Source organism: Esox lucius, chromosome 10 (genome assembly GCF_011004845.1).
Source record: "Esox lucius isolate fEsoLuc1 chromosome 10, fEsoLuc1.pri, whole genome shotgun sequence".
NCBI classification, from domain to species: domain Eukaryota; kingdom Metazoa; phylum Chordata; class Actinopteri; order Esociformes; family Esocidae; genus Esox; species Esox lucius.
The window spans coordinates 10,505,068-10,532,411 of record NC_047578.1 but is presented as its reverse complement, the minus strand read 5'-3'; the positions used below and the strand labels follow the sequence as shown (position 1 = coordinate 10,532,411).

At 45.8% G+C, this 27,344-nt stretch overlaps 1 protein-coding gene across 1 annotated transcript; it reads right to left on the bottom strand.

The window, feature by feature from the left end:
• Positions 1-3,287: 3,287 nt before the first annotated feature.
• Positions 3,288-6,814, bottom strand: hey1 (hes-related family bHLH transcription factor with YRPW motif 1). Its single transcript, XM_010873386.5, has 5 exons — positions 6,598-6,814; positions 6,325-6,400; positions 6,109-6,192; positions 5,848-5,929; positions 3,288-5,556 (listed from the first exon to the last, which is right to left on the bottom strand). Exons 1-5 carry the CDS (start codon positions 6,681-6,683, stop codon positions 4,814-4,816), a joined length of 1,071 nt encoding a protein of 356 aa, XP_010871688.2. The 5' UTR covers positions 6,684-6,814; the 3' UTR covers positions 3,288-4,813.
• Positions 6,815-27,344: the final 20,530 nt, after the last annotated feature.

Below are 27,344 nucleotides of genomic sequence, written 5' to 3'. Positions count from 1 at the left end.
ATATTTTGTTAATTTTTTCTCTGAATTAGACAAAGTAGGAAATGAAATGGAAAAGGACAAGGAGAGGCATTAATAATCAATCACAGATGTAGTATCTAATATGGCCACGAGGTGGTGACAGAAGATTGCAGTTGGCAGTGCTGTAACATCTTGACCCCTTGCTGTGAAAAAAACTCCAGCAGTGCTTGGAAGTCTTACATGACAAAACACTAGACCCAGTATCGAACTTTCCTTTGTTAGTTGCTGATGAGAATCACTTTATGAGTCTTGGAAATGAAAAGCAAGGGGACCAATAATGAAGAATGATGAAGTTAGAGTGAGAGGGGAAAACGAAGGGAAAGGGTGTGGGAGAGATAGAGAAGAGCACATTTGGCAGAATGTCAAAGAAGGGAGAAGGAGAGTGGACAGAGACAGTGTGAAAGAAAGAGGGATAGACATAGACATAGAAGAGGATAGGCAGACATTGAAGAGGATCATTTGGCAGTGTGTGGACGAAATACGGAGGAGGCACTGCTTTACCGCTCCTCTGACGGGCAGCAGCAGCAACCAGGCAAGCGTGGGAGTTAAGCACTCTGGGAGGAGAGTGAGTTGCAACCATGGCTCTAGGACAAAGCAGCACTGTGCTTCTCTCTCTCCTACCTCTCCTATCCCTCCCACACTGCTCTCTCTCCCCTCCCACACTGCTCTCTCTCCCCTCCCACACTGCTCTCTCTCCATCTCTATTCCCTCTGTCCCTCTTTTTCTCTCCCTGTGTTTTCTCTTCCCACGCTGCTCTCCCCTTCTCCCACACCACGTCCCTCTCTTCCTCCTCTCTCTCTCTCTCTCTCTCTCTACACCCCTCCATCTCTCCCTCTCTTCCCATGCAGTATGGCCAGCCAGGCTGCCATTGTCCAGGATATCCCCTTGTTGTTAATCGCTTCCTGTACACACAGAGAGGCCTCAGAAAGAGACCAGATGCTGTGACGGGTACCGTTCCCCTGTCAAACATCGCAGCAGAGAGCAGTACAGGGGCAGAGACAGGTAAAGAGGCAGAGAGAGGGACAGAGACAGGCAGAGAGAAGGACAGAGAGATTGAGAGACAGAGAAAGGAAGAGAGGAAGGTAGAGTGACAAAGAAAGGGAGAGCAACAGAGAGAAGGATACAGACATGAGAAGGACAGGGACGGAGACAGTCAGAGAGACAGAGAGAAGGACAGAGACAATGAGTTGGACAGAGACAGAGACAGGTAGAGAGAGAGAGGGGGACAGAGACAATGAGTTGGACAGGGACTGAGACAGTTGAAGAATCGCAGAGCGTGACAGGGAGATTGAAAGTGGTACAGAAAGAAAAAAAGAGAAAAGCTGTCTTAAATCTATTATTTCTGAACAAGAGCATCTGCTTAATGACTTAAGCAATATAAGTGAAAAGAATGTGTAATACCTCACACTGTTACCTACAGGGGGCACTGTGGGTTCAAAATGGAACTGGTTGTGTCAATTGTTTGAGTACTTCTGTCCAACCACAATTGACAAAACAGTAAACATGCCTGGCAAAACTGAAACATTGTTGACCAAAATTACAAATGTAATTTGTAAATAGCACTAAGACTCTCAAAAAATACAAAACAAAATCATCAACTGAAATAAAAATGTATTACTTGGTCTACTGAAACGTTATTTCAATCAATTATTACACAATGGCCCAGTAAATAATAACTACAACTATCAATATACCTGACATGGTTAACGTTTTTATGTGTGTCATTTGTTGAATTTTGGATTTTGGAGGATATTACAGATAAATGATGTCTAGAGACCATGAACCGTACACAAAATACACAAATACCATTAATATTAATATTGTGGGGGGTTTGGCACTGCAATTCACCATCACATTTAGCCCAAGAAGTATGTATTTTTAAATATTCTAGAATTTTTCTACTTTCCCGATTTTTGAAATTGTAGACGGTTGTTTAACCATATTCTCAGTTTTTTGCTGTTGGGATTAATTTTCTACCACCATCAACTGGTGTCTCTCATTTCTACAAATAGAAGAACATTTGTATTTTACCCAACAGTCTCACGTTCATGTAATGTTGCTGTACTGTTCAGCGTGTCCTAATCAATACTGTCAACACAGTGGTCAGATACAATAACTTACTGTCAACACAGTGGTCAGATACAGTAACTTACTGTCAATACAGTGGTCAGATACAGTAACTTACTTATCTTAATTTCTGAAAACACGTGGTTCCGGACCTAGCCCAGTTTCCCGTAAAGTGTAAAAAAGAAAGTCATTGGAGATTATTGTCCTTATTCCTCTCCTTTGTCCACCTCCTCTTCCTCTCCCTCTTTATCTGATATTGTCATTCATTTTTCCCAACACAGGTGAGCTTATCTATTGCCTTTTTATTCATGCCAACATCCTGATTGTTGACGAATTATGCTTGTTAGTGTTATTATCACAGCATGAGTCTAACACCTACGAGTTTCACATTAGTAAAACTCTTAGGGGCACGCCTACCATAGTTTGGATAATGCTTAAAATTCTAAAACAAAACTGTTGCGAAACACCCACTCATTTTTCATTAAATAATTGCAATAAAGATGACCAATGTTACTGAAGAGTATGAATGCACAGAAACAAAATGATTTGTTTTACCCTTTCTATTTGTCCTTCCATGATTTCATATACACAGGTAATAAAAATAGAATACAAGCTAAGAAATCACTGCAAAAGCAAATAAATATAAAAATGTATTTTGCACATGAATACTGAAATATGGTGTGGTATACTATTGCGACTTTGTCATTCAGTATGTTTTACTTGATGCCACAGTTTATCTACTGACACTGGACTGGAAGCCCATGATTGACAACAAGGTGAATCATTGTAGATCTGATTGAATCTAAATAAAAGAAAAACAAAGTAATTTCTATTCCCCTTTCAGCTGCTATTACGCCACACATTTAAATCCCACTTCCTTTCCCCTGGCTTTGACCCGTCTTGCAGATAACATTTGAGATTTTATGCATGAATTAGGAGGGATTGCTGATTGAACAAACATGTACATGCAGAAGAGGTTAATATCGAAGGGCAGTAGTTTGCATCCACTGTGGCCAGTTGTGTTCATTTTGTATGACTTGATTTACTCACCTGAGATTAGTGTATTATGTAAAGAGTTGTGTTTACTATTCTTTTATAATAATGAATCAAGATCAGTGAATTTTCCGTCAGATATCCTCTTTCAATGTGTTTCCACAGCCTCTATCACACCATAGTTCTAGACACAGGATGAGGAAAAGGTGGATTCATTTTTGTATAGCTTCTTCTTTTATTACAAAGCAGTCACATAAGTAAAGGATGGAATAGTTTCACAGTGGCCTTCCCACCTTTCTACACAGCCCATCTCTACAGATAGCACACGAGTACAAACAGGATGTCAATATCATCTGAGAAATCTGATTTGTCAGCACTTTTCCACAGAAATCACATATGTACAGCATCACCTTAGAGGTTTGATAAAAACCTTTGAAGTGACCAGCAAATCTGATCAATGGGATGATATATTTCTGCCACCAACACATTGTCAGGGGGAAGGAAACTGGAGCAGACAAACCAGGTCAACGGTATATCTCTGAGCAGAAATCATTTAGAGGAAAGAGCAGTCGGTCTGGGGTGGGAAATTGTTCCAATTCGCATCTACTTACGTTGAAGGTAATAGGATGTTTTATCAACACATGACAAATATATTATAAAATCTTTCTTTTTTTTTTTTATATTTGGAAGTGTCCCGCCTACAGTATTTTGTCTAAAACATATAAAGTAGAATGTAAAGGAGTTTAAAGAAAATGTTACAATTCTAACAACCAGTAAATAAATACTTTACTAAGATTCCCATTGGTTCCATATTGAGTCAAAAGCAGCCTGTTCAGCTGGCCTTGACAGTAGGGTGTTTAATGTTAAAGAACACTCTTAAACTGCCATCTGCTAACAATCAGAAATATAGGGGCTTAGGACCTCTGTAGATGCTCCACCAAAGGATATTAACTCTTTGTTCTCCTCACCCTTCACTCATGACTGTAAATACACTACTTTCAGGAGATTTCGCTGCCAAAGAAACTCACACCGAGGACGCAAATCAAAACAATGGAAGACAAGGGGGTTCGGGATAAATTATATTTAGACTCATTCAGATTGTTCACGTATGTTCCCAACATTAACAGTCAAACAGACACCTGGTTTCGGTTATTCCAGTCCATAAAATGCGGTAAAAAAGGGCCGCTCCTCAGCCTCTCCCTCCACGCCTCTCTCATTCACACAGTCTTTCATATAGTGGTCAGGCGAGATAACAGTACAGTGGGGAAAACACAAAGGGCCACAGTTTCACTGAGAAGTTGATGGGCGACTGATTGACTGCCTGACCATCTGTGAAATCCCCCGCCCTATAGGCTGCACGCGAAAGAGGGAGGAGCCAAGTCCTCTGATAAATGACTAACAGATAACTCAACACCGTAAAACAATCACTTTTCCTGCTCTATCACGACTGTTTTCTCTTTATCATCGTAGAAAAACATAAATTCTAAGAAAGTTGAAATATACAAAGTGGGATCCTATAGCTATCTCCTCTATAGAAGGTCGATATAATATTACAGACAGAAGGACATCTTTTTTTTGGACATCATCTTGTCTTGTCCGTAGAAAGGCCCAGCTCGGCTGGCGAGTTCAGTTCATAACGAGGGGCGAGTCCTCGGGCCCATCCGTATGGTCGAGTTCAGTCCATGTGGGGCGGAGGAGGGGTGGAGGTGGGGGGGGGGGGTTGTGGTTAGAGAGTTCAGAAAGCCCCAATCTCCATGCCCCAGGGCCGGTAAGGATGCTTTCCCAAGCCGGCCTGATTGGATGGGTTGTGGCTAGGGGGGCTGAGCGTGCCGGGGGACAACAGGGGGAAGGCACTGAAGGGGAAGGTGAATGCCGACAGTGTGGAGAGGGAGGACAGGGAGAGGGAAGGGGAGTGCTTGGAGGCCACAGCAGCTGCGGAGCTCACTGCGAGATTCAGCCCCGGGGGGAGGGAGGCGGTGCTGGGCAGGACGCGGAGGGGACCGCCCTTGGCGTGGCCGTGCTCAGATAGGGGGGTGGCACCGCTAAGCCTGCTGGGACCGTGGCCATGAGGCGAAGAGCGGGGCTCTCTCTCTATCGGAGAGGAGGAGGAGGAGGAAGAAGATGAAGAAGGAGAAGAAGAGGAGGACGGAGGGCTGGCGGAGGGGCTGCGTGTCAGCGATAGCGTTGCCCCCGGCTGGTGTTGATGGTGCTGCTGCTGGAGAAGGAGGTGGTGGGCCAGGTGGGTGGAGGGGGACCCAAAGGCCGAGCCCCAGGCCAGGTGCCCCAGCCCGGACACGGAGACAGAGTGCGCCTCCCTCTGGGAGGCATAACTGTTAAGGTGGGACACCAGGCGGACCCGCAGGGGGTCAGTGTTGTCCAGGCCCTCGATGATGCTCAGGTAGCGGGCCGTTTCTGCCAGACACTCCCTGAAACCCAGACCCCGGTAGTCCATGGCCAGAGCATGGGCGTCATAGTAACCTGGAGGGAGAGCAGAGGGGCAGGGTTGACCGGGTGTTTTCAGCCAATCACGAAACAAGTAGAGCAGGAAGCAAAGAAACTAAAGCAGACGCCCTGTTCCATGTTTGAATATGGCAGACCTATTCGTTCTCTTCGACATCAAATTAATTTGTAAAAATATCTATTGACATGCACATAGCTTGCATTATCAAAACAAGTAATAATTCAGGTCGGCAACCTTAATGTCAATCAATATTATATTATGTTTAAGAAAGCAATATATTTTTAATCTAAAAAAATAATCTAATGTACCTTTGCCTCCAGCAGCATGGAGCATCTTCAAATGATCCACCGTCATCTGCAGAATCTCTGCTTTCTCCAGTTTAGCTGAACCCTGCAGGATTGCGAATCAGAAAAGGCAAATTAAGTAAAAATACTAAAAACATAGGACATGTCGATCGTTGTAATAAGTGGAAAATATATACATTTCAAGAGAAAACGTGTGTAAAGTTTATCAACTTAAATTTTCTTTAAGAGTTCCGATCAACTTTAGGTCGCCTGTAACGTTTTTACCTGCTTCTCGAAGGCGCTGGGGACCAGCCTACGTAGTTCGGTGAGACTGTTGTTGATTCTGTCACGGCGACGTTTTTCAATGATCTGTCAAAATAAAAATAAAATACATTTATTTACTATAGAAAGAGGGTACTTAGTTTCTGTAAAAACGTGCCTATTATTACACACTTTTACGCATGCAATTTATTGGGGAAATAATTGAGAAAGAGTACTCACTCCTCGGCGCCGCTTTCTCGCATTCACTTGGGTTTTTGTTGATGGAGACATTGGCCCGAGCGGAGAACTAATGTTCCTAAAGCAAAAAGATAAAACATTTATTTAGGTACATTATTTTTCATCTCCCAAACACAGTACCAACTTTCACATTTCAGCCCATATTCACATTTTGTTCAAATACATTTTCTTACAAACAACATCAAATCAATAAAGCAGCAGGACCCTCGGAACAAATATTACCTAACACAAATGAAGAATGACTACAGTACTTACCCATTTTCATCGACACTCTCCTTCTCAACCTCAATGTTCTCGTCAAGCTCGCTGTCCGAAGAGCTAAAATCGTGATTTCTTTTCATTTTTATCCGCTCCCGTGTTTTCTTCGTTCAAAGTACAATATAATATAGTCCAAGCCCTTAAGTTGTCAGACTCTCCGTGCTTCTGACAGGTACGCCTCGAGCTCATCCGTTTGAAGGACCAAGCTTTCCCACGGTATCATTTCTACACCACTGCCAGCCAGTAAGGGCGGGACATGGCAACATAACTAGCGAATTATCAGGCAGACATTGGGTTGAGTGACAGGCCAGTTGCAAGGGAGCTCTATGGCCGAGACACGCCCCTCTTCATGAATAATTTTGACACGGATCCAATAGCTTTCTAGTTCCTGACTGCAACACTCCCCCACACTCGCGCGAGCTCTGAGTGGCTGTCTGTCCGGTTTGTGAGGAGTGGCTGGGCTGACGGCTGTCAGCACGCGCTGGCCGTGGGAAAGTTTTTTAGACCAACGCTGATAACCAATCAGCGGCGACGGCCGTCTCCGGCGTTCGGAATGAATGGGGCAATTGGTCCGGGCGACGGGCGGTCTAGAGCCGAGCGTGTGAACCTGTAATCCAATACTAACTCATCCAAAGGAGAGTCAGTGTACAAGAGGAAGCTATGAAGTCTAAATCACCCAAGACGGAGAAGAGGGAGCTACATCATGCATGGTAAAGATGTTTTAGGGACTGGAGGACAAGGGGACTGAGCCACAACAAAAGGCATAATGGAATTAAAGCAGGCCAGCTTCTCCCGTGTGTCACCACCAACATCCCCTACTGGGTCCCAATAATAGCCACACTCCCTAATAATTTGAAAGACATTGAGCATATTTAGACTACAACATTATTGTATACATTTCCAAAAGATACTCCTCGCAGCTACTGAGGTCTCGCTCAGTGTGTATCAGTGGAATGGGCTGTGACATAGTTAGTCAGGTTCTGCACCTAAAACAGCTTGCAGAGTAAAAACATTCGCGAAACATCTGTCAGAAGATTGACATTTTCACCTATTAATTAACACTATCATAAAAAACATTCTGATGCAAATGTGGCAGTCTCGTTTAGCTACATAAAACGATCATAGTGTAAAAACGGTCATTGTTTTGTGTATCTCCCCGCTCCATAAGACAAGCAGATGCTTGCCTTTTGAAGTGTTTTTGTCATGTAGGTCAGACACACACACACACAACTTATTTGTTTTTGGTGAAATGTCGCCTGTCAGGATGTTATTTTACGGGACGAGGCTTAGATTATGGACTGGATGTAGCCAAATGTTAATTGATATATTTTTTTTTTAGGACATTCATTGTCAAACCAAAGTATTTGACATCTTAAAAAGTGTATGTATGCCTACATTAAGTGAATTGGTTCCATTCAGTCAGTGAGACAATTCAATTATTATTATTATTTATCTGGAAACTGTTTGGGATGTAGGGCTCTCTATTATTATCATGTTTTCTGCTTCTATTGGCAATATATTGGCTGCATAGTAGCAGACGCCTTCTTCCAAAGCGACCTCCCCCTGTGACCGTACTCTGACTGGCTGCTGCCCTGTAGAGTTTATGAGATGAGCAGGTTGGATGAGAGGATCATATATCAGAAGTGTGGGCCCCCAGTCTTTGTAATCTTAGTCACGGTTTGAAAGACAAAACTGATCCTAGATCAGCGCTCCTGCTCTGACGCAGTGAGATGCCCCCGATCGTAGTGCATGTCTGTGTGTCCGTGCTTATCCTGCGGCAGCAGCATCTGTGATAGTCATCAAGCCTGGGCCAGACGAGGAGCTGCCTTGTCCAGAAACATGAATGAGAGGAAGCTGTTTTCATGCTGTTGTTATTGCTGCCTGCCACCAGCTAGCCTCGGGCTCGAACATGACACAGACAGACGCACGCCTACCTCTCCCCTGGCTACTGATTGTCGATGTGGCCGGGCGCCATGTACAAATACGCGCGCAAACATGCACACTCACATTCTGCCGCTGATTGTCAGCAAGGCGACAGGCAAGCAGGTTTGGCGGGCTGTGAGTCGGAGGGCGGATGGGGTGGGGAGGTGCGTTGTATTTTAGGTTCACAGAGGGTTCCCACGCCGCTGTTATTTTCTGCCCGCTTGTCTTTGTTCTCCAGACTCATCACATGTTGTGATTAGTGCCTTTCAGAGCGGTGCCTTTGAAGGTGGTGGAGGCAGGAACGCACGCACATGCGCACACACACACGCACACAGAAAGCACACAAACACCCATGCACCCACAAACACACACACACACACACACAGAGAAAGCACACAAATACCCATGCACACACAAACACGCGCACACAAAACATACATACACGCATCCAGCTAGGTTCCTGTCTGAGTGCGACACAACATAATTTGTCCAGCCCCCCCCTTCTGCTAGCCAATCAGACTGAAGCTCAGGCAGTGTTGTCAAATCGGTCTGACAGACGTACACGGTGTGCACTAAGTTAAACTCACTTGTACCCAATTTTGCTATTCCAACTCTTTATTTCCCTGCCAAGTAAAAGGCCCTATTGATCGATTCATGAAAGCAGAGATCTGGAGGATCAGTTAAAATTGAACCCCTCTTATTTCTCTTCTCAGCTATACTGTTTCACTTGCGTTTGTTAAGAACTGAGCTAATCAAGCAAACATTCAAATGGATTTACAAGCCACAGGTGCTCTGGTTCCAAATAAATGGAGGGCACTGGACTATCGCTGACCTCTAAAAAGAAGGACAGAGGCCAGGTCTCCAGAGGTTCTTAAGTTCATGTTGTACACTGTTGTCTTCCCCATCTGAAGTTTCTGTCTCTTCCACACACACAGGCTGTCTAACCGTCTGACACTTAGGCTGACCCCAGACATGTTCCCAATGGAAACATCACCTCAGTGACTATGGCTAGCACTGACCCCAGACATGTTCCCAATGCAAACATCACCTCAGAGACTATGGCTAGCCCTGACCCCAGACATGTTCCCAATGGAAACATCACCTCAGAGACTATGGCTAGCCCTGACCCCAGACATGTTCCCAATGGAAACATCACCTCAGTGACTATGGCTAGCCCTGACCCCAGACATGTTCCCAATGGAAACATCACCTCAGTGACTATGGCTAGCCCTGACCCCAGACATGTTCCCAATGGAAACATCACCTCAGAGACTATGGCTAGCCCTGACCCCAGACATGTTCCCAATGGAAACATCACCTCAGAGACTATGGCTAGCCCTGACCCCAGACATGTTCCTAATGGAAACATCACCTCAGAGACTATGGCTAGCCCTGACCCCAGACATTTCCCTAATGGAAACATCACCTCAGAGACTATGGCTAGCCCTGACCCCAGACATTTCCCTAATGGAAACAATCCCTCTAAACAATTAGCCGACCGACGTGTTGTTCTCCAGCCAATAAGAACCAACAGAGACAAAATGTTATTGTTTAAAAATAGCCTATGTGCATTTAGTTTTACTCACCAGCTTTGGCTAGCTTTGTCTCCACTCACTAAGAGAGGAAGTACTTGCTAATTCTCCCTGAGATGTGTGTGACACCCGCTCATTGTGTGCGTCTATGTGTGTGTGTGTGTTTGCAGTGGGGGGTGGGGGTGGTGGCTGTGTCATTGTTTGTTTGGTGTTTGGTGGTCTACACTAACACAATGCCTTTTCATAGAGTCCCTGGGTTTTTATTTTCTGGGTTCTCTCTCTCACCCCTCTTGACTCCATTCTTCTTCCCGGCCCATAGTGATTACACACTACACGTGGGTGCACGCGTGTGTTTGTGTGTGGGCGTGCACATGTGTGTTTGTGTGTGGCCGCGCGTGTGCATACAGAGGATATGTATAGGTAACCCATTGAAAGCCATGCCTATTGTCACATTCTTGCCATTCCCCCAAGGGAAGTATATTAGGGGCCCCTCTCTGTCCCGACCAACCGGCCACACCCCTTCTTTATCTCAGCCTGAATTTGATTGACTGAAGTCAAAAGGGTCACATCCTATTTCCATGCATATTCATTGCACAATCATAAAGCCCACTCATTGGATCTACTTCAAGCATGAAACCACTGTATGTCAGAAACAGACGATAGCAGCTGTTGGGCTGACCCTGTTCTGGAACTCACCATCAATACTCGTCAAGTTGTTGAATAATACCAAAGTTCAAACTGTGCTTTACTTTTTCTATTGTCATTATTTCCAGCCAATGTCAGACTGTGCTTGTTGATTTTAGAAAGACTTGTAAATATGACACACTGCTGATGTCATTTCCTAGACACAGAGGGATTTTCTGGTTGGGACAAAGTTGAGTCTGACTCGTCGTGGGTGGCCGTGACAGACTCACCCTGGGGTGGGGGCTTTCATCTCACGTCTGGTTAAGGACACCAGAGGTCAACAAATGACTGGTTTGTGCTGGTTCGTTGCCTAATTGTTATCAATAGATTGTTGAAAGGCTGATGTGATGTAGGATACATTTTAGAATAGTTTTACATGTATTCGTGGTGTCGTCATTGTTGTCGTTTTACCACGTGAATACATTACCGTTTCTGATTTGTCAGTTGTAGACTTGGTCCTAAATGTCTTAGCATTATTACCCATGGGAACACACACACCCACACACACATAAGCTAAACGTCCCACACACGCCCATCCAGGAAAAACCCACCAACACACACATATCCACACACTCCCACTTTTCCACACGTTCTCCTGCATCCGCTAATTTGATAACGACAGCCAAGATCAAAACATGGTAGTGTTTGACATTTGGCCTGACTAAATGGCCTTTTGAGGCGTGGTGGCCTGGGACGGCCTGGGAGAGCACCCCCGCGGCAGCCCCTGACCCTGGTAATGATGTGGGGGTCAGAAGCCAGGTTGTCGGAAAGCCCCTCCGCATCTTCCAAGGCTCTTGTGCGGCTGGGAACCAGCGCTGCCTGTGTGATCCCGTGAAATCGATCCCTTCGGGGGCCAGGAGCGGGGCAGCAGACGCAACCGGAAAAGTGCAAGGCTCCCTGCATGTTGTGGTCTGCCGCCGTGACCAGGAGGGGACTGTCTGTCCGTCTGTGACCGAGTAAATGCCGACGGGGGGGAGGGGAGGAAGGCAGGAATGCCAAGGAGATGGAGTGGAATCGTAGGGAAAAAGAGACGGAGGGACGGGGAGAATTACAGAGGAAGACAGAGGAAGCCTGGAGGGAGACCATGCTCATTCTTCTTTCATCTTGTTGTGTCTGTCTGGTGCTCTCCTCCGTAACCTGTGACTGTCTGTTCGGCTGGTTCTGATTTGACCACATCAACGGCGCTACACTGACCCTAATTACTGTAGCTTCAGACCAGAACGTCTACTTACACACTCTGGAATCTCAAAGACGCTACTTTGTCTGCCGACTCTTCTAAGACCATTCATAGGAACTGCTCTGGGACAATCACTGTTCAAAGTAGCTGGTTTTGATGTTAATCAAATGCCTATTTGTCTCATGCAGACTTGTATAGTATATCAAAGGACTGTTTTCTTTATCTAGATGCATAAGCATTGTGAGAATGACAACTGCCTTCACTGCTTGTTGCTTTGTTGATCTGGTTGAACCTTTCCCTCTCCACTGGAGAGAGTGGAGACACAGAATGTTACAGGGATTTGATGAGGCAGAGTAACTGCACTCACCCATTCAACTCTGCATGTCTCAGGGCTATCAACAGATTACAAGAAAATCTACCAGAGGGCTCCTAAACCTGTCTACCATAAATGACCCCCCCCCCCCCCCCCCACTACACCGTACCCAAACCCCTGCCGTCAGCACAGTCAACACCCCTCCACCATGTCCCTCTACCCCCTTTTCCTCCCCCCGTATCCACCTCTGCCCCTGCTATGTGTGTAACATTTGGACTGGGGCCCGGTCTTCTGCCGACGGTAATGTCTTTTCCAAGCATGACTCTCGTTAGGCACATTTACAAGCTACTATCTGCTTACTGAGTTATGAGAGTGGAACGGCTGTAGCGGTGTCTGCACCCTGGGTCTCCGAAGCAGTTCAACGGATACTTCAGAAAGAGGTAAAAGAAAACAAGAAAATCACATCAGAAGCAGGAGAATTCACAATCATATGTAAACATGGCTTTAACAGTATGGGAAACGCAGATGACAGATGACAAGCAGGTTAACCCTGACATTTCTCACAGTTCTCTGGAACCTGCTTTACAAGCTCGACCGGGGCTGAGGCCCGGCGCATGTAGTCAGTATTGCCACAAATTCAGAAGGTTTGGTCACTAAACATCCATTAGAGCGGTGAAGCCTGGTCCGTTGTGTTTGTGTCGGGGCCCAGAGGCTCAGTTGGTGCCAGTATGGGTCAGGAGTGATGTGAGACGATATGGAGAGCCTGACTGTGAGGTGTGTCTTAAGCCTGATTACTGTTTATTTGGCTGTTAGTCTGACAAGGAACTCAGTGGTAACACACACACACACATATTACAGACACACACGCAAACTCACACACACATACAGCAGTGACAGGCTGTTTTCAGAAGGTCCCGTGGCAGCACTAATACAAATACACAGGGTTTGAACTTTGACCACATCTCCCTGCAGCCCTGGGACTAATGCGGCACTGTCCGACCACACCAACTTAATAAATGCATAGCCACATATTAATGTTATTTGTTTGTCTTTTGTGGTACCAGATACATTCTACATGTGTTTTCTCACAGAATTAATTCTGCTCGTCTTTTGTGGTACCAGATACATTCTACATATGTTTTCTCACAGAATTAATTCTGTTGATCCCGCATTAATTAAATAATGCAGGATACATTTTTTTCTTATTTCTTTTATAAATAATAAGACGGTCCCAGATACACACGTCGAACAGTCTTGAAAACACCACATGTTCAAATAAACTCAAAACACCACATGTTTAAATAAAATTAAAACACCACATGTGTGAGACACAATCAAACACACACAAACACACACACACACACACACACATATCCTGAAGTACATTACGTGGATGAGCACACACACTTCCGAGTAAGCTACGACCCACGTATAAATGCAGACATTTGTACAGTCACATGTTCCCCGGCTAACACATTAATTCACAGACGCATCCATACATAAATGCATGCAGACACGCCCACACGCACTCAGTCCCCTATGACATCCTGCATAGTGCCCATATGCAGGTCATGCCCTCTCCCTCCTCACCCCTCCTTCCGTTGGTCCAAGGAACCTTACACACACAAACAAACACACACACACACACACACACACACTGACACACACACACACACACATACACACACACACACACTGACACACACACACACACATACACACTGACACACACACACACACACACAAACACACACACTGACACACACACTGACACACACACACACACTGACACACACACACACACAAACAAACACACACACACACACACACTGACACACACACACAAACAAACACACACACACACACACACACACACACACTGACACACACACACACATACACGATTCGCTTTAGGTCAGCCTTGTCACGTCTGCTGATCACACACCCAGACGCTTCCCTAACCATCTCTCTTCTGTCACCCGTCTCTCCTCTCTCAGCACCACCCCTTCCCTGTCCTCTCCTCCATGTCCTCCTCTACCCCCCTGCCCCCTCCTCAGCCTTCTCCTCCCTGTGTCTCCTGCCCTCTTGAGGTCCCCCTGCCTGCCTTGTGTCTGTCAGTCAGCATGTTGGTTCACCAGCAGGCAGCACGGTCATGGAATGACCCTGTGTGGGGCAGGGAGGTGGGCCGGTCTGGGGGTGAGACAGGGCCTTGCAGTAACGGCTGCTTACCGCCGGATCCGCAGCTGTCTGTCCACATTAGTTAGCCCTGCCTGGGATCCCCCCTCCGCCGCTTCCCAGGCCTTGAGAGGAGGGAGGAGGGGAGAGGATTACAACTGAGGACATGTAGACCTTACCTCACCCCCCCACCTCACCCCCAACCGGCTGCTAAGGCCGCCCTGTGTTCAGATTAATAGAAAGTGTGTGTGTGTGTGTGTGTGTGTTTGTGACGATTGGATTCGGCTAGCTGCTGCAGTGCCTCCACGTGTCTATATGGAGTGCTATTCCTAGACAACGTTCCATTGGGAATGTTTTTCACAGAATAACAGTTCCATAGAAAAGAGGGTAAGAACTCTCAGTCTCTGTCAAAAGAAAAGTGTTTGGTTTGCAGCTTCAACAGGAAGTGGTCTTTACTCGGTCTGGTGCCAGACATGCTGGTGCTTTCTTGCCGATTCCTATGGTCACTGACAAACCAACCACGGTAAAAAGGCACAAACACATCTGAAACCAGGCTAGTCTTGTTTTTGTAACAACAGGATATGGTGGGCAGCCTGAGTGGCAGTCACTTTTGGGTGAAACCAAAAGGCTATGAGCTCTTTCTTGGGTAATGAAAGTCTACAGTTAGTTTTGCTCTTGTTAGTTTTGCTCTTGTTCCCTCATTTCAAGAATTTGGTTAGAAAAAAATCTATTTTCTTAGACGATGTGGGTGTGAGTTATTGTAAATAAAAGCAAAGTCATAATTTTTTTTTCATTGGTCACATTTGTTTGTTTTTTAATGTGATTATTTATCAAAGCCAGAGACAATTTTTGGTAATGCCATAGGAAAACAGAGGAGCCACCATTCCAACACATTCCCAATGTATATTGAACTTGCGTTTGTCCCTATTTATTTTTCCTTGCTGTGAGAGAAGAGAGGGGTAGAGAGTTTCAGAGAGGTTCACAGGGACAGAAAAGTAATTGTTGGCCATAGCCGGGAGGTGTGTGTGTACTGGTGTGGCATGTGGTGTGTGTGTGTGTGTGTGTGTGTGTGTGTAGAGCGCCGGTCTGGGCTTTGCTCTCGGCAATTATTTAGTAATACACCCAAGTAAACGAAGACAATGAGGTCAAGACCTTGCTCTCTGTCTCTTGTCATTGGTAGCTTACGGAAAATGTGTTTCTCAGAACGTTCTCTGCAGCTGTGAATAGGGTTCTCAGAACATTCATTTTGCTGTGAATAGGGATCTCAGAACATTCCTATTGCTGTGAATAGAGTTCTCAGAACATTAATGTAGCTGGGAATAGAGTTCCCTGAACATTCCTGTAGCTGTGAATATGGTTCCCAGAACATTCCTGTAGCTGTGAATATGGTTCCCAGAACATTCCTGTAGCTGTGAATATGGCATGCAGAGCAGAGCATGCAGAACAGAGCATGCAGAACAGAGAATGCAGAACATGCCACATTCACAGCAGTCAATATGGTGTGCAGATCCCTCACCCCAGACTGGTTGAATGTGAGCAGCAAAGGAACAGAAAACAACACAGTTATGACATCCCCTTTCAGTCTGCCCATATTCTATAGAAGTTCTGCCCCAAACCACAGTTGTAATGCCTGGTGTTGACCACACATAATTGCTTTGTTGTTTGGGGGCTGGGAAAGTGATTCCCATGGGGGGTGGCTTTCTCTCTGTACAACTACTGATGATAGGTAATGATGCATTGTTTTCAAATGGTTGTGTCGGGGAAAGGCAGGAGTAAGTAGGCTAGTGTGTGTGAGTGTGTCTGTGTGTGTGTGTGTTTGTGTGGGTGTGTGTTTGACATGCATGCTGTCATGTGTGTGAGTGATCACCAGTCTTTCCAGCTCATGTGAGAGAGAGTTTGTGTGTGATTGTCTGTTTGTGTGTGTGTGTGTGTGTGTGTGTGTGTGTGTTTGTGTGTGCTGAGAGACAAAGACAGAGAGAGAATGACAGAGAGACCTCAGACTTGGTCTGAATAGAGTTCTGTCTAGGCAGTGTGTGACTGTTGTGGTGGCAATCTGATCCGCTGGGAACCCTGTGAGACTGTGTGTGTGTGTGTGTGTCTGATTGTAAACACAACAGGAACTATTGAGCGCCTGATAAAGGAGTCAGTCAATGTAACCTCTCCGGATACTCTTTGAGTAGGTCTCCAACAGCCCGACAGTCACAAACATCAAAGCCATCATAGTAAAGTCGACTGTATCATATCTTGAAACACATTCAGTATATCCAAAGAATCATGTAGTTACAAAAATGTGTTGCTAATTGCAAAACGAATTAGGTCGATCAAACCTGACATTCCGATGTGCTAAGTCCAAACACTACAGTGGACTGATGGGAGTTACAGCAGCCCTCTGGATGGGTGTTTCCTTGCATGTTCAGCTGGTGACCGAAACCTGTGGCGGCCATACATTCAGCTGTGGCCGACGCCCCCACACCGCCCCCACACCGCCCCACACAGGAAGTGACACTGAACACTCGTGGACATAACACAGGAAGCATGACGACAGTTAGTGAAAAACATAGGGGACACATCAGGCAACGTCATCCATTGACAGCTGTGGCTGATAACTGATCTTCCCCCACAGGGATGAAGTCAGAGACCTGGAACTGGGCCTTCGGTACAGACAAGCTCTAGTAATGCATATGGCCTTCATGATACATGAATTGCTTATATATAACACATTCACAGGCTTTACCCACAGTTAGTGTATGTGTCACAGACCCCACACTCTCTCAGCCTCCCAGAGGTCATGGTGATAAGCCCTGTCCTTGCCTGTTGCCTAGGCACTGGGACAAGCCTGGTTCTGGCTCAGCCTAGAGGGCCTGCTACCCTATCAGACACCCTGCCAGGAGGTCCTGCTACCACATCCACTAACCTTACTTCGCATGGTCCTCTGGGACGATGCAGAGCTCTGGGACGATGCAGAGCTCTGGGATGATGCAATGCTTTGAGATTATGCAGAGCCCTGGAATGATGCAGAGTTCCGGGGTGATGCATTGCTGATGGGTTATAGTTATCTTTCTGAGGAGTGTGGTCGAGAAGCGCCACACCAGAATCTACAAATCAACTACCCACATTTTTTTGATATCAACAACAAGCATAATAAAGTATTTCTACAGAGAGGAAGTCTAGAAAACCTGTACCCATATTCAAAACTGAGAAAACCTAGTTACAACGTGGTTACTATAGCAATAGGCCTGTTGTCCCATTCCCTCTCGTGATCCCAAAAGAATAATTAGATAGGCCTCTGATGAAGGGTCAGGAAGCTAGAGGTCTATTTTAGGATTTCGTAAAAATGGGCATCTTGGTCCATGCCAAGAAAGTAATGAGGTTTTGGGAGGATGGATGGGACGCCAAGGAATTTAAGAAAAAAAAAACTAAAACGAATGAAAACGAAAATAAAAAGAGTGGAAACAAAACCTGAGTGTTTAAAGATTGTGCCTGGAGAACTAAGATGTGGAGAGGGATTTCATGGTCCCAGACTCACTGGCTCAGGGTAGGAGGTTGAGGCAAATGGATACAGAGAATCACACACACACACACACACACACACACACACAGCCACGCATGCACACGCATGCACACGCATGCACACGCGGGAACAGAGACACACATGCACACCAGACGGCGGTCAAACCCCAGGCTTCCCGATGACAGTACCAAGTCCCAGACAGAGAGACTGAGGGTACAGTCCTGTATATTCTGATTGGGTTAGGTTGTATGTGTGGGAATCCCAGGCCCCTCTGGTCTAAATGATCATTGTCTACACTCCGTCGCCACCGCTTCTCTGACACACACACTGACACACACACACATTGTACCACACCACACCACAATCCTGGGCCACTACAAAGAACAGGGCCCCCGGTCTGACATAATTTCCAGTGTCTGATGTGTGGAGGGGGACAGTGGTGGAGCTAGGCTGGGCAGAATCCACGTGAACTATGGGACAGCTAGCTCCAGGCTGGACAACTGTAAACATAACCTCTCCCAGCTGGGCTCTGGAAACCCCCTGGTCTGGCTCCTTTTAAATTGGTCTTTCAGGGGTTGCGTTGTTAGCCACACACGCACACACACACACGCACACACACACACACAAGGGATTTCTCCCCCCCTTCAAGCACTGACCTAGGTTTGTCCAACCTAGCTGTCTTATGATGAATACACTGACTGTAATATTCTGGACTGTGTAGCACCATCTGCTACAATGTTAATGTGCAAAGGCTGCTGTAGCTTTGACAATAGCCTGGTCCCCAACCCATATAGATCTCAGACCATGCAGATCAGTAGTGTGAGCGGGATAGCCTGGTCCCCAACCCATACCCATTTTAGAACATGCAGATCAGCACTGTGACTGGGATAGCTTGACAATGGTCTTATTCTTATCATCAGATTAACAAGAGTTGTCAATCTGAGTTGAGATTTTCAATCGACCAGCAAAACATTAATTTACAATGTGAATTTGTGACATCTAACTTTTCCCTTCTGTCACAGACACACCAGTCAGTGTAGTGTAGATACATTGCTTTGCCCGTGTATATCAACTTCATGTGTACTGTGTTGGATACACTGACTAGCTCAGTTGATGTTGGTATTAAACTTCTGAAATACTGCTTACTGGAGCAAAAAGACACCTTTCTTTTATGTGCTGCTGTGGTTGGCCACATCCCTTTCATTTCAAATTCATTTTGAATGTCCAGCTCAGCTAGATAGATAAATGGCGATTTGGGCTTTTGGAGATATTTTGGCACATTGCTGCACTTGAATGTGCTGCTGCTAAGCAGCAGTGACCAAGGTAAGTAACAGTAACAGTAGTGAACCAGCTCCGTTACAGTAACCAAAGTGAAGCACGTCCATAACAGTAACAGCAGTGACCAAGGTAAGTAGCAGTAACAGTAGTGAACCAGGTCCACAACAGTAAAAGTGAACCGGTGATTGAATGGCTCCTGTAGCCTTGCTCCATCTCTGGGTTGGTGTAGCATGTCAGGTGGTGGCTGTATAATCCCTTACAGGTTTCTGCCTGTCTCTTTGTTTCCCTGGTGGGACTGACTCATCCTCTCAACCTGTTTGTCCCAATGGGAAGCAGGAAGCAGGAGGGAGGGGATATACACATCAATGTCACAAAACCAGACAGGTATTCTATGACTTTTTCCATTATCTTCTGCTCTCTTCATTTCCCCTTCTCACTCCCGCTTTATCTGTGCTGCCTCTTTCCCCATCTCCTCCCTTCCCTTCCCTTCCCTCCCCCTTCCCCAGCAATACCGGTGGATCAGAGGCCCATCAGAAGGGATTACAGAAGGGGTTTTAACACTGAGGTGTTGTTTTTGGCCTCCATACCCCTTCTAACAGATCTCCTCACTAGCATGTCTCCAAAAGCTAGTATCTGTATACAGAGGGAATGAATGTGCAGCCATCTCTGGATGACTTCACCTGTGGAGGGGTGAGTGATGTAATCAGCCACAGATTGGTTTAAAGGTTTGGGGTGGGAGGTTGGGGGGGGTGAAGTGGGTGACACACATGCGCCTGTGGTTACACTCACCTCGAGCTCGTCCAAGCCTCCTTTAAAGACATTTCTGACTGATCTGAATGGAACGAAGGACACCCTGTCCAGGACCTTGACATGATTTGGAAGTTCTGGCGCTTAAGGCGTTCATTCTAGCAGGGTAGATTTCCTCCCCCAACAGACACATCACTCTCATCTTTAACCAGGCTGGTGAAGATAACATGGAGGAATGTTTTGATCTTTACAAAGGATGAGTCTTCCTAATCCTAACTCCTAAGGTAGAGACTAAAAGTGAAAGAGCAATGGTTTTAGTTAACACCATGACACGCTAAACACATCTCCCACTCCGGGTCTCCTTCTGAAACACAGTGGCCCTCATTTATCAAAAGTGCGTACACCAAATTTCCAGCGTACACCTGGCGTACACCCAAAACCACGGTGACTTTGAGATTTATCAATATGGACGTTGGCGTACGGCACTCTCAAATCCTACGCCAGCTCAGGAGGTGGTGTACGCACGTTTTGAGTTACTGCGGAAATGCGCAGAAAAAAAAATCCTAATGCACTGACAAACTAAAAGATATGATATATTATGACCCACTGTAAAAAAAACAGCAACATAATTACAAACTTCAGTGTTTATTTTTGAGCAACATGGACTTCAATGTTTAATTTGTGTGACTTTACCAAAGCATTTGATTTATATGTATTCCTTCAGATGCGAGCCTGTGCGCTTTACATGACGTTTGAGGGTTAGGCCCGACAGTTGCGCACGGACTGGGTTCAGTAATAAAAGGCTTTTAATGACCAAAATATAATTCAGACTGACAAAATAATAAAAATGACATTCTTCTTCTTTTAAATAATAATAATAATAATAGAAATAATAATAATGACAACATTCTTCTTCTAAATAACAATAAACATCATTAATAATAAATATCATAAAATAATAAGACGAATATTACAAATTGTCATGCAATTATTAATGTGAATGAATGGTACTTTACATCACATCATCATCTTTTATTCTGCTTTTTAAACTGCCAAATAAAACAATTTTATTTCTTTCTACCTCCCTGGTGATCGTCTCAATCTCCACGTCAGAGAAGTTTCTCTTTTTTGCCGTCTTCCGTGTGTCCATGGCGTAAAGTGAGGGCGTGGGGGAAGCGGAGACTTGAATATATAGGGGCGTGTTATTCTAATGACGATCGTTTTCAGCCGCGGCATTTGTCAAGGGCAGGTATTGCGTACACCTGGATTTTAAAGGTACGCTCAGCTTCATAAATCAGGCGGTGAGAGGAGTGTAAGCAAAATCTTACGCCAACATATACGCCCGTTTCTACGCAAGAATGATAAATGAGGGCCAGTGTGACTATACATTGGTTGTCAAGTGAACAGCTGATGCGAGTTTGAATGACAAGGCTCAGTGTTTTGGTTGGCATTTGCTCAGCATACACACACACATGGTCCAATGGCCAAACATACCTTCCCTTACATACACACAGGCAGTTCCGACACAGACCCTCTTTCAAACATACATTCACATGGTCCTGCCCACCCACCCACACATTACTGTTGTCGTTTTCCTAAATGGGCTAAGCCTGGCTAGGGGTCACAGTGTGCTTTCAATAAGGGCACATGCACACACACAAACACACTAATAAACACTGTATGGGCAGGGTTGCCGCTCTCTCACTCTGACCCGCTCTCGTCTTTCAGCTTCCCTCCCAGCCATGTGGTCCCGGATGACAGGAGGATCCTTGTGTCGAGAGGGAAAACAACTGTGGCAAAGCAGGAGCTTGGGCCTGCACAGTGACCTCCCGAACCCTGGTGGCATGGGAAAGTGCACCACGGCGCTCAGCTGTTGTTCAGCCTGTGGCCTCTGCCCCCACTCTGCCGCGGTGAATCAACCTGCCGCCCAGTTGCTGTCCCTGGTTGGTGGCACCATGTTAGCCAGGCAGCCTAGCACACACGCCCTCAGACCAGCCCTCTATCACAAACAGTCCATCGTTAACTTCATGCAGGGTGGGGCAATACGATACTTTGAAGGTAAAGGGACTACAGAGGGCCTGTTGGCCATGGGGGAACCACAGAGGGGGAGATAAATGCACCACAGAGAAGAGGTAGAGGGACCACAAAGGAGAGCTAGAGAGAGCCACAGAGGAGAGGCAGAGGGACCTCAGAGGAGGGGTAGAGGGGCCACAGAGGAGAGGTAGAGGAGCCAGATAGGAGAGGTAGGGGGACCACAGAGGTGGAATTGAGGTACAAGGAGGGACATCAGATCTACAGTGGGAACAAACTCCTGACTGGGTCTGTATGTGTGTTAATCCATCCACTGTCATCGTCTCATCTAGACAGGAGTGACCCCTACTCAGCATACACACTACTCAGCACACACACTACTCAGCACACACACTACTCAGCACACACACTACTCAGCACACACACTACTCAGCACACACTCTACTCAGCACTCACACTCACATCCCTCTGTATAAGGATACAGTATATTTCTGCCCATCATTTGGTTCTCACAGTCAGTAGGAATGTGAACTATGTGGGACCTCAGAGGTCGGGGGAGTGGTTAGGGTGGTGATTTAGAGCAGGCTGTGCTGTTCCCATGTCACTGGTTGACAGGGGGCATATCTGCAGGCATGTTGAAGCCGTCCACGTCAGCTACACCCCTGTCCGTGTCCTCTTCACTCATTACACTGCGCATGGACACATGGTCCAGAAAACAGGGATGTTGTCTAGTCTTTCATCATTTGGTAACCAGACTCACAATGTTGAGTATGAATGTCTACACTTGCATTTGTTTAATAATGCATGTACAACACTGTGTGACTCACATCCACCGCACAACACTGTGAGACTCACATCCACCGTACGACACTGTGAGACTCACATCCACCGTACAACACTGTGAGACTCACATCCACCGTACAACACTGTGAGACTCACATCCACCGTACAACACTGTGAGACTCACATCCACCGTTCGACACTGTGAGACTCACATCCACCGTACAACACTGTGAGACTCACATCCACCGTACAACACTGTGAGACTCACATCCACCGTACAACACAGTGAGACTCACATCCACCGTACAACACTGTGAGACTCACATCCACCGTATAACACTGTGAGACTCACATCCACCATACAACACTGTGAGACTCACATCCACCGTTCAACACTGTGAGACTCACATCCACCGTACAACACTGTGAGACTCACATCCACCGTACAACACTGTGAGACTCACATCCACCGTACAACACTGTGAGACTCACATCCACCGTTCAACACTGTGAGACTCACATCCACCGTACAACACTGTGAGACTCACATCCACCGTACAACACTGTGAGACTCACATCCAGCGTACAACACTGTGAGACTCACATCCACCGTACAACACTGTGAGACTCACATCCACCGTACAACACTGTGAGACTCACATCCAGCGTACAACACTGTGTGACTCACATCCACCGTACAACACTGTGAGACTCACATCCACCGTACAACACTGTGAGACTCACATCCACCGTACAACACTGTGAGACTCACATCCACCGTACGACCCTCCAGCAACCCACATACTGCATTTAATCCCCTGTTAACTCTTTTCTTCCACCCCTCCTCCCCCGTGCCCCTTACCCCCAGGCTCCCAGACGTCAACTGACTGAGACACACAGATGCACAAGCAGGGAAAGACAGAGGAAGATATGAGAGGAAGGGACCTGTTACACCACGGGGGGATGGGTTAGCTTCCATCAGACATGTGGCAGACCGTGGAGCGAGGTGGGCACTCTCATGTCGGCAGCTGACTGCAGTTAATATTTCATTACCAGCAAATCGGGGGCACCTTCACCCCTCTTAAGAAGTGGTGTGTGTATGTGTGTGTGTGTGTGTGTTTGTGTGTGTGGGTGTGTGTGTTTGTGTGTGTATTTGTGTGAGAGAGGGAGAGAGAATTAAAGGGGGTATGGTGTTTAAAGGGGGCAATTACACCAATTAGTCTGGTGTTGTGGGTTAGATACTTGACACTCCACAGACCAGCAGGAACACCGCTAGGTCACCTTTAGCGTGCGTGTCTTTAGCGTGAATGTCTTTAGTGTGCGTGTCTTTAGCGTGAATGTCTTTAGCGCGCGTGTCTTTAGCGTGCGTGTCTTTAGCACGCGTCTTTACCGTGTGTCTTTAGGTTGCTGAGAAGATCAGTGTATCAGTTTATGTTTGAAGGTTCAAATAAAATTGTCTTGTCTTGTAATATAATCCATATTTAATTGAGCAATGGTGTTACACTAGATTTCATACTTATTATCTAAAATAAAAATCATTAAAAAAAAAATATATATATATAAATAATAATACTAAAAATAAAAGAAATACAAATAAAATAATAAAAAATATATTTTTATATTTTGAATTGAACAATAACACAGTATCACAGCCACACACATAAAAATATCCCTGGGATCAGGTTGATAATGAGGATGATGGGATGGGATGAGTTTGTTTGTGAAGATAATGGGGATGGGCTGAGGTTGAATATGAGGATGATGTGGATGAGAGGAGGTTGATAATAAAAATAGAACACACAGTGGCAGAATGTACACTTGACGACTATAACTGACCCAAAACAAAATAAATTCTTGGCTATGTTCAGATTCAGTGAGCATGGCCTTGCCATCAAGAGAAGTGGCCATATTCAGGCCTGACCCTTGAGAGAAGAAAAGCACACACATTCTCTGAGATGGAAATAGAGCTGTAATACGTAAACCTCCTGAAACTGTTGGACAACATTAGAGACTGATATTTCCCACAGATCATTCAGACCAACAAAGAATTCCCCAAAAAAACTATCTCCCATATCTGATACATGAATTATTGTGATGTGCATTTAAATAACACGATTTGTGACCTGTTGCCAGGAGAAAAGGCCAACCTGTGGAGCACAACAGCACTGTAAACATAACATTTCCTTTCATAATTCAACAAATTTCAAATAGTGTGCATAGACACTGTGCATAGTTCAATAAAATACATAATTTGAAAATGTAGATTATCTTCTCAGTTTTTCTTCAATTGTGTTCACTTGCATTCCAAGATTAGCCCAATTCTGATGTCAATAAGTTTGTTTGGAAGTGATAAATACCTTTGAATTGAAGAAGATACATTTAGGGGGGAAATGATTTAGTGAGTAAGAGATGGATAAGAGCGGAGTAGCTAGGGAGATGGAGGGGCTGTGAGGGATAGAGAGAGAGAGGAGTGGTGGGGGAGGACTGCCAGTTGGACTGTGAGAGACAGAGAGAGTTAAGAGGGGAGTCACTGAGAACAGGGAGGGGGTGGGGGAACAGGCCTTTAGACCAGTCCTGCTGTAGCAGCACAACTGTGCTGTGGACTAAAGAGCTGGCAAGGGAGAGAGGGGGGGCTCAGAGAGAGAGAGACAGAGAGAGAAAAGGATAGGGGGGTCAGACAGGGAGGGGAGGTGGTGGGTGACAGAGCTTTTAGGCCTTGCCCTCCATAGTACAGGCAAACAGTCCATTTGACTGTTATAAACAGAGGGCAGGGGGGGGGGGGGGGGTCAGAGAGCGGTGCTGGGTACTATTGAGTTGGCAGAGAGAGAGGAGGCTCAAAGAGAAAGAGAGAGAAAAAATGTGTGGGGGGGGGGGGGGGCCGTAGAAAGCGAGAGGGAGAGGAAGGGTGGGCTGGGGACTGTCCGTTTGACTGTGTTGTGGGCTAATGGAGCTGGCAGGGCGGAATCAATTACTAGCCAGGGAGGATTTTCCCACAGGCTGGAGCTTGGGAACACAGGAGCGCTCCCTCCTCAGGCCAAGACAGCTGGCACTTCCACAGTCACCACACCACCATGGCCCTGACACTGGGAAAGGACACATACAGACGGCCGGACTGACCGACAGACACACAGGCCAACGGATGGACAGACAGACAAACAGACACCGAGAGATTTACTGATAAACTTCTGACTGACTGATTATACTTGTTAGTTTCCTCTTTCAGTACGTCCTCAAGTGGAAAGTTGAGGACTCGCTGAAAGTTTTTTTGGTGGGGTGATTTTTTTACAACTCTTAGCACAAAACCCCAAACGGATAACACTTGGTTGTGCTTTTATTTCCTTTGTGTTAACGTTCAGCAGAAGATCATTGACACAACAACTGCATTTTTTGTGAAATATAATGAGTGCAGTAAGTTATTAGCGTACAACATAATAATAATAACAATACTTTAGTTTAGTCATTGTAACAACCAAGTAATCCAAAAACAGACAATACAAGATTCATCTTTCTATATGACAATTTAAAGTTCTACAGTTTTCCCAATTTGGGTCTTGTGTGTATTAATATGTGAAAATATACTCACAAAGTCAACATTACATTTTTTAGCATACATTACACTAATTGGCATCAATTGGGTCTTCAACATTTGGTCATGAGTTCTCATCCACGTCACAACTAATATTTAAAATGTTCATGCACTGCAGGAAAAATGTTTCTGTGTGGTGTATCTATGGCCTGAAAGAATGCTGGCATATCAGGCTGAAAATAATTCCTCAATAGGTTGACGAAAGAAGAATAGGATGATATTTCAGGAAGCTGGGATTTCCCCAAAACCATCCCTTGACCACCTCTACCCAACAATGTTCCAGACAATATCACAAATGACCCCTTCACCTCGACAGACCGGCTCAATTCCATTGACGAAATCAATTTGGTGTGTATCCTTGTAGGACCTAACGAGTCAGTTGGTTAAATTGCTTCAAGAGTGGTGAGTTTTGGAAAGTTAGAAGTTTGTTTCGTCGTGGTTCATAGCACCGAGCTCCATCACCCTCTAGAAAAGATATTGGTTACTGTAATCATTTGACAACAGGCTACTGTTATTGCAGTACACCCATGAAACAGTAACAGTAGTTTTACAGTACATACCGTTGTACCTGAACACATTGTAACGCAAAAGGCAGAGCGAGGATAGGTAGACGTGTTTGAGTACAAGTCCTGGTGGCGCTTTATTACACACACAATCCCAAGACGAAGGAGAACAGTAAATAAACGTGGGCTGATTCGACCCTGGCTGGGTTTTGCCTCCAGGCTCTTCAGGCGGCTACGGCTCCTCGTCCATACAGTCCATAGGGGGCACACACATCAGAACAGGCTGTCGGTTTGTTAGTGCGGGAGCGTATCATTGTGTGGCTGCTTTCTGTCCTTTGTAGCTGCCCTGATTAGTCTTGAAGACTAGGAGGGGCCTAGCCCACCTCCTCACACCTGCCTCCACAATCTTCCCACTCTGATCTGGAACCTTCTCTCTCCTGGTGCGCTCACTCAATGGTCCTGGGCCTCCGCTGGCACTGTGCTCACTTCCTGCCGTGTGTG

What these genes read in the sequence shown, in the direction of transcription:
- hey1 (XM_010873386.5), bottom strand. Translation starts at nt 6,683, where the DNA reads ATGAAAAGAAATCACGATTTTAGCTCTTCGGACAGCGAGCTTGACGAG. An exon ending in CCAGCGCCTTCGAGAAGCAG is followed by an intron (nt 5,930 to 6,108) that starts GTAAAAACGTTA and finishes GCAATCCTGCAG; the next exon opens with GGTTCAGCTAAACTGGAGAA. An exon ending in CCATGCTGCTGGAGGCAAAG is followed by an intron (nt 5,557 to 5,847) that starts GTACATTAGATT and finishes CTCTCCCTCCAG; the next exon opens with GTTACTATGACGCCCATGCT.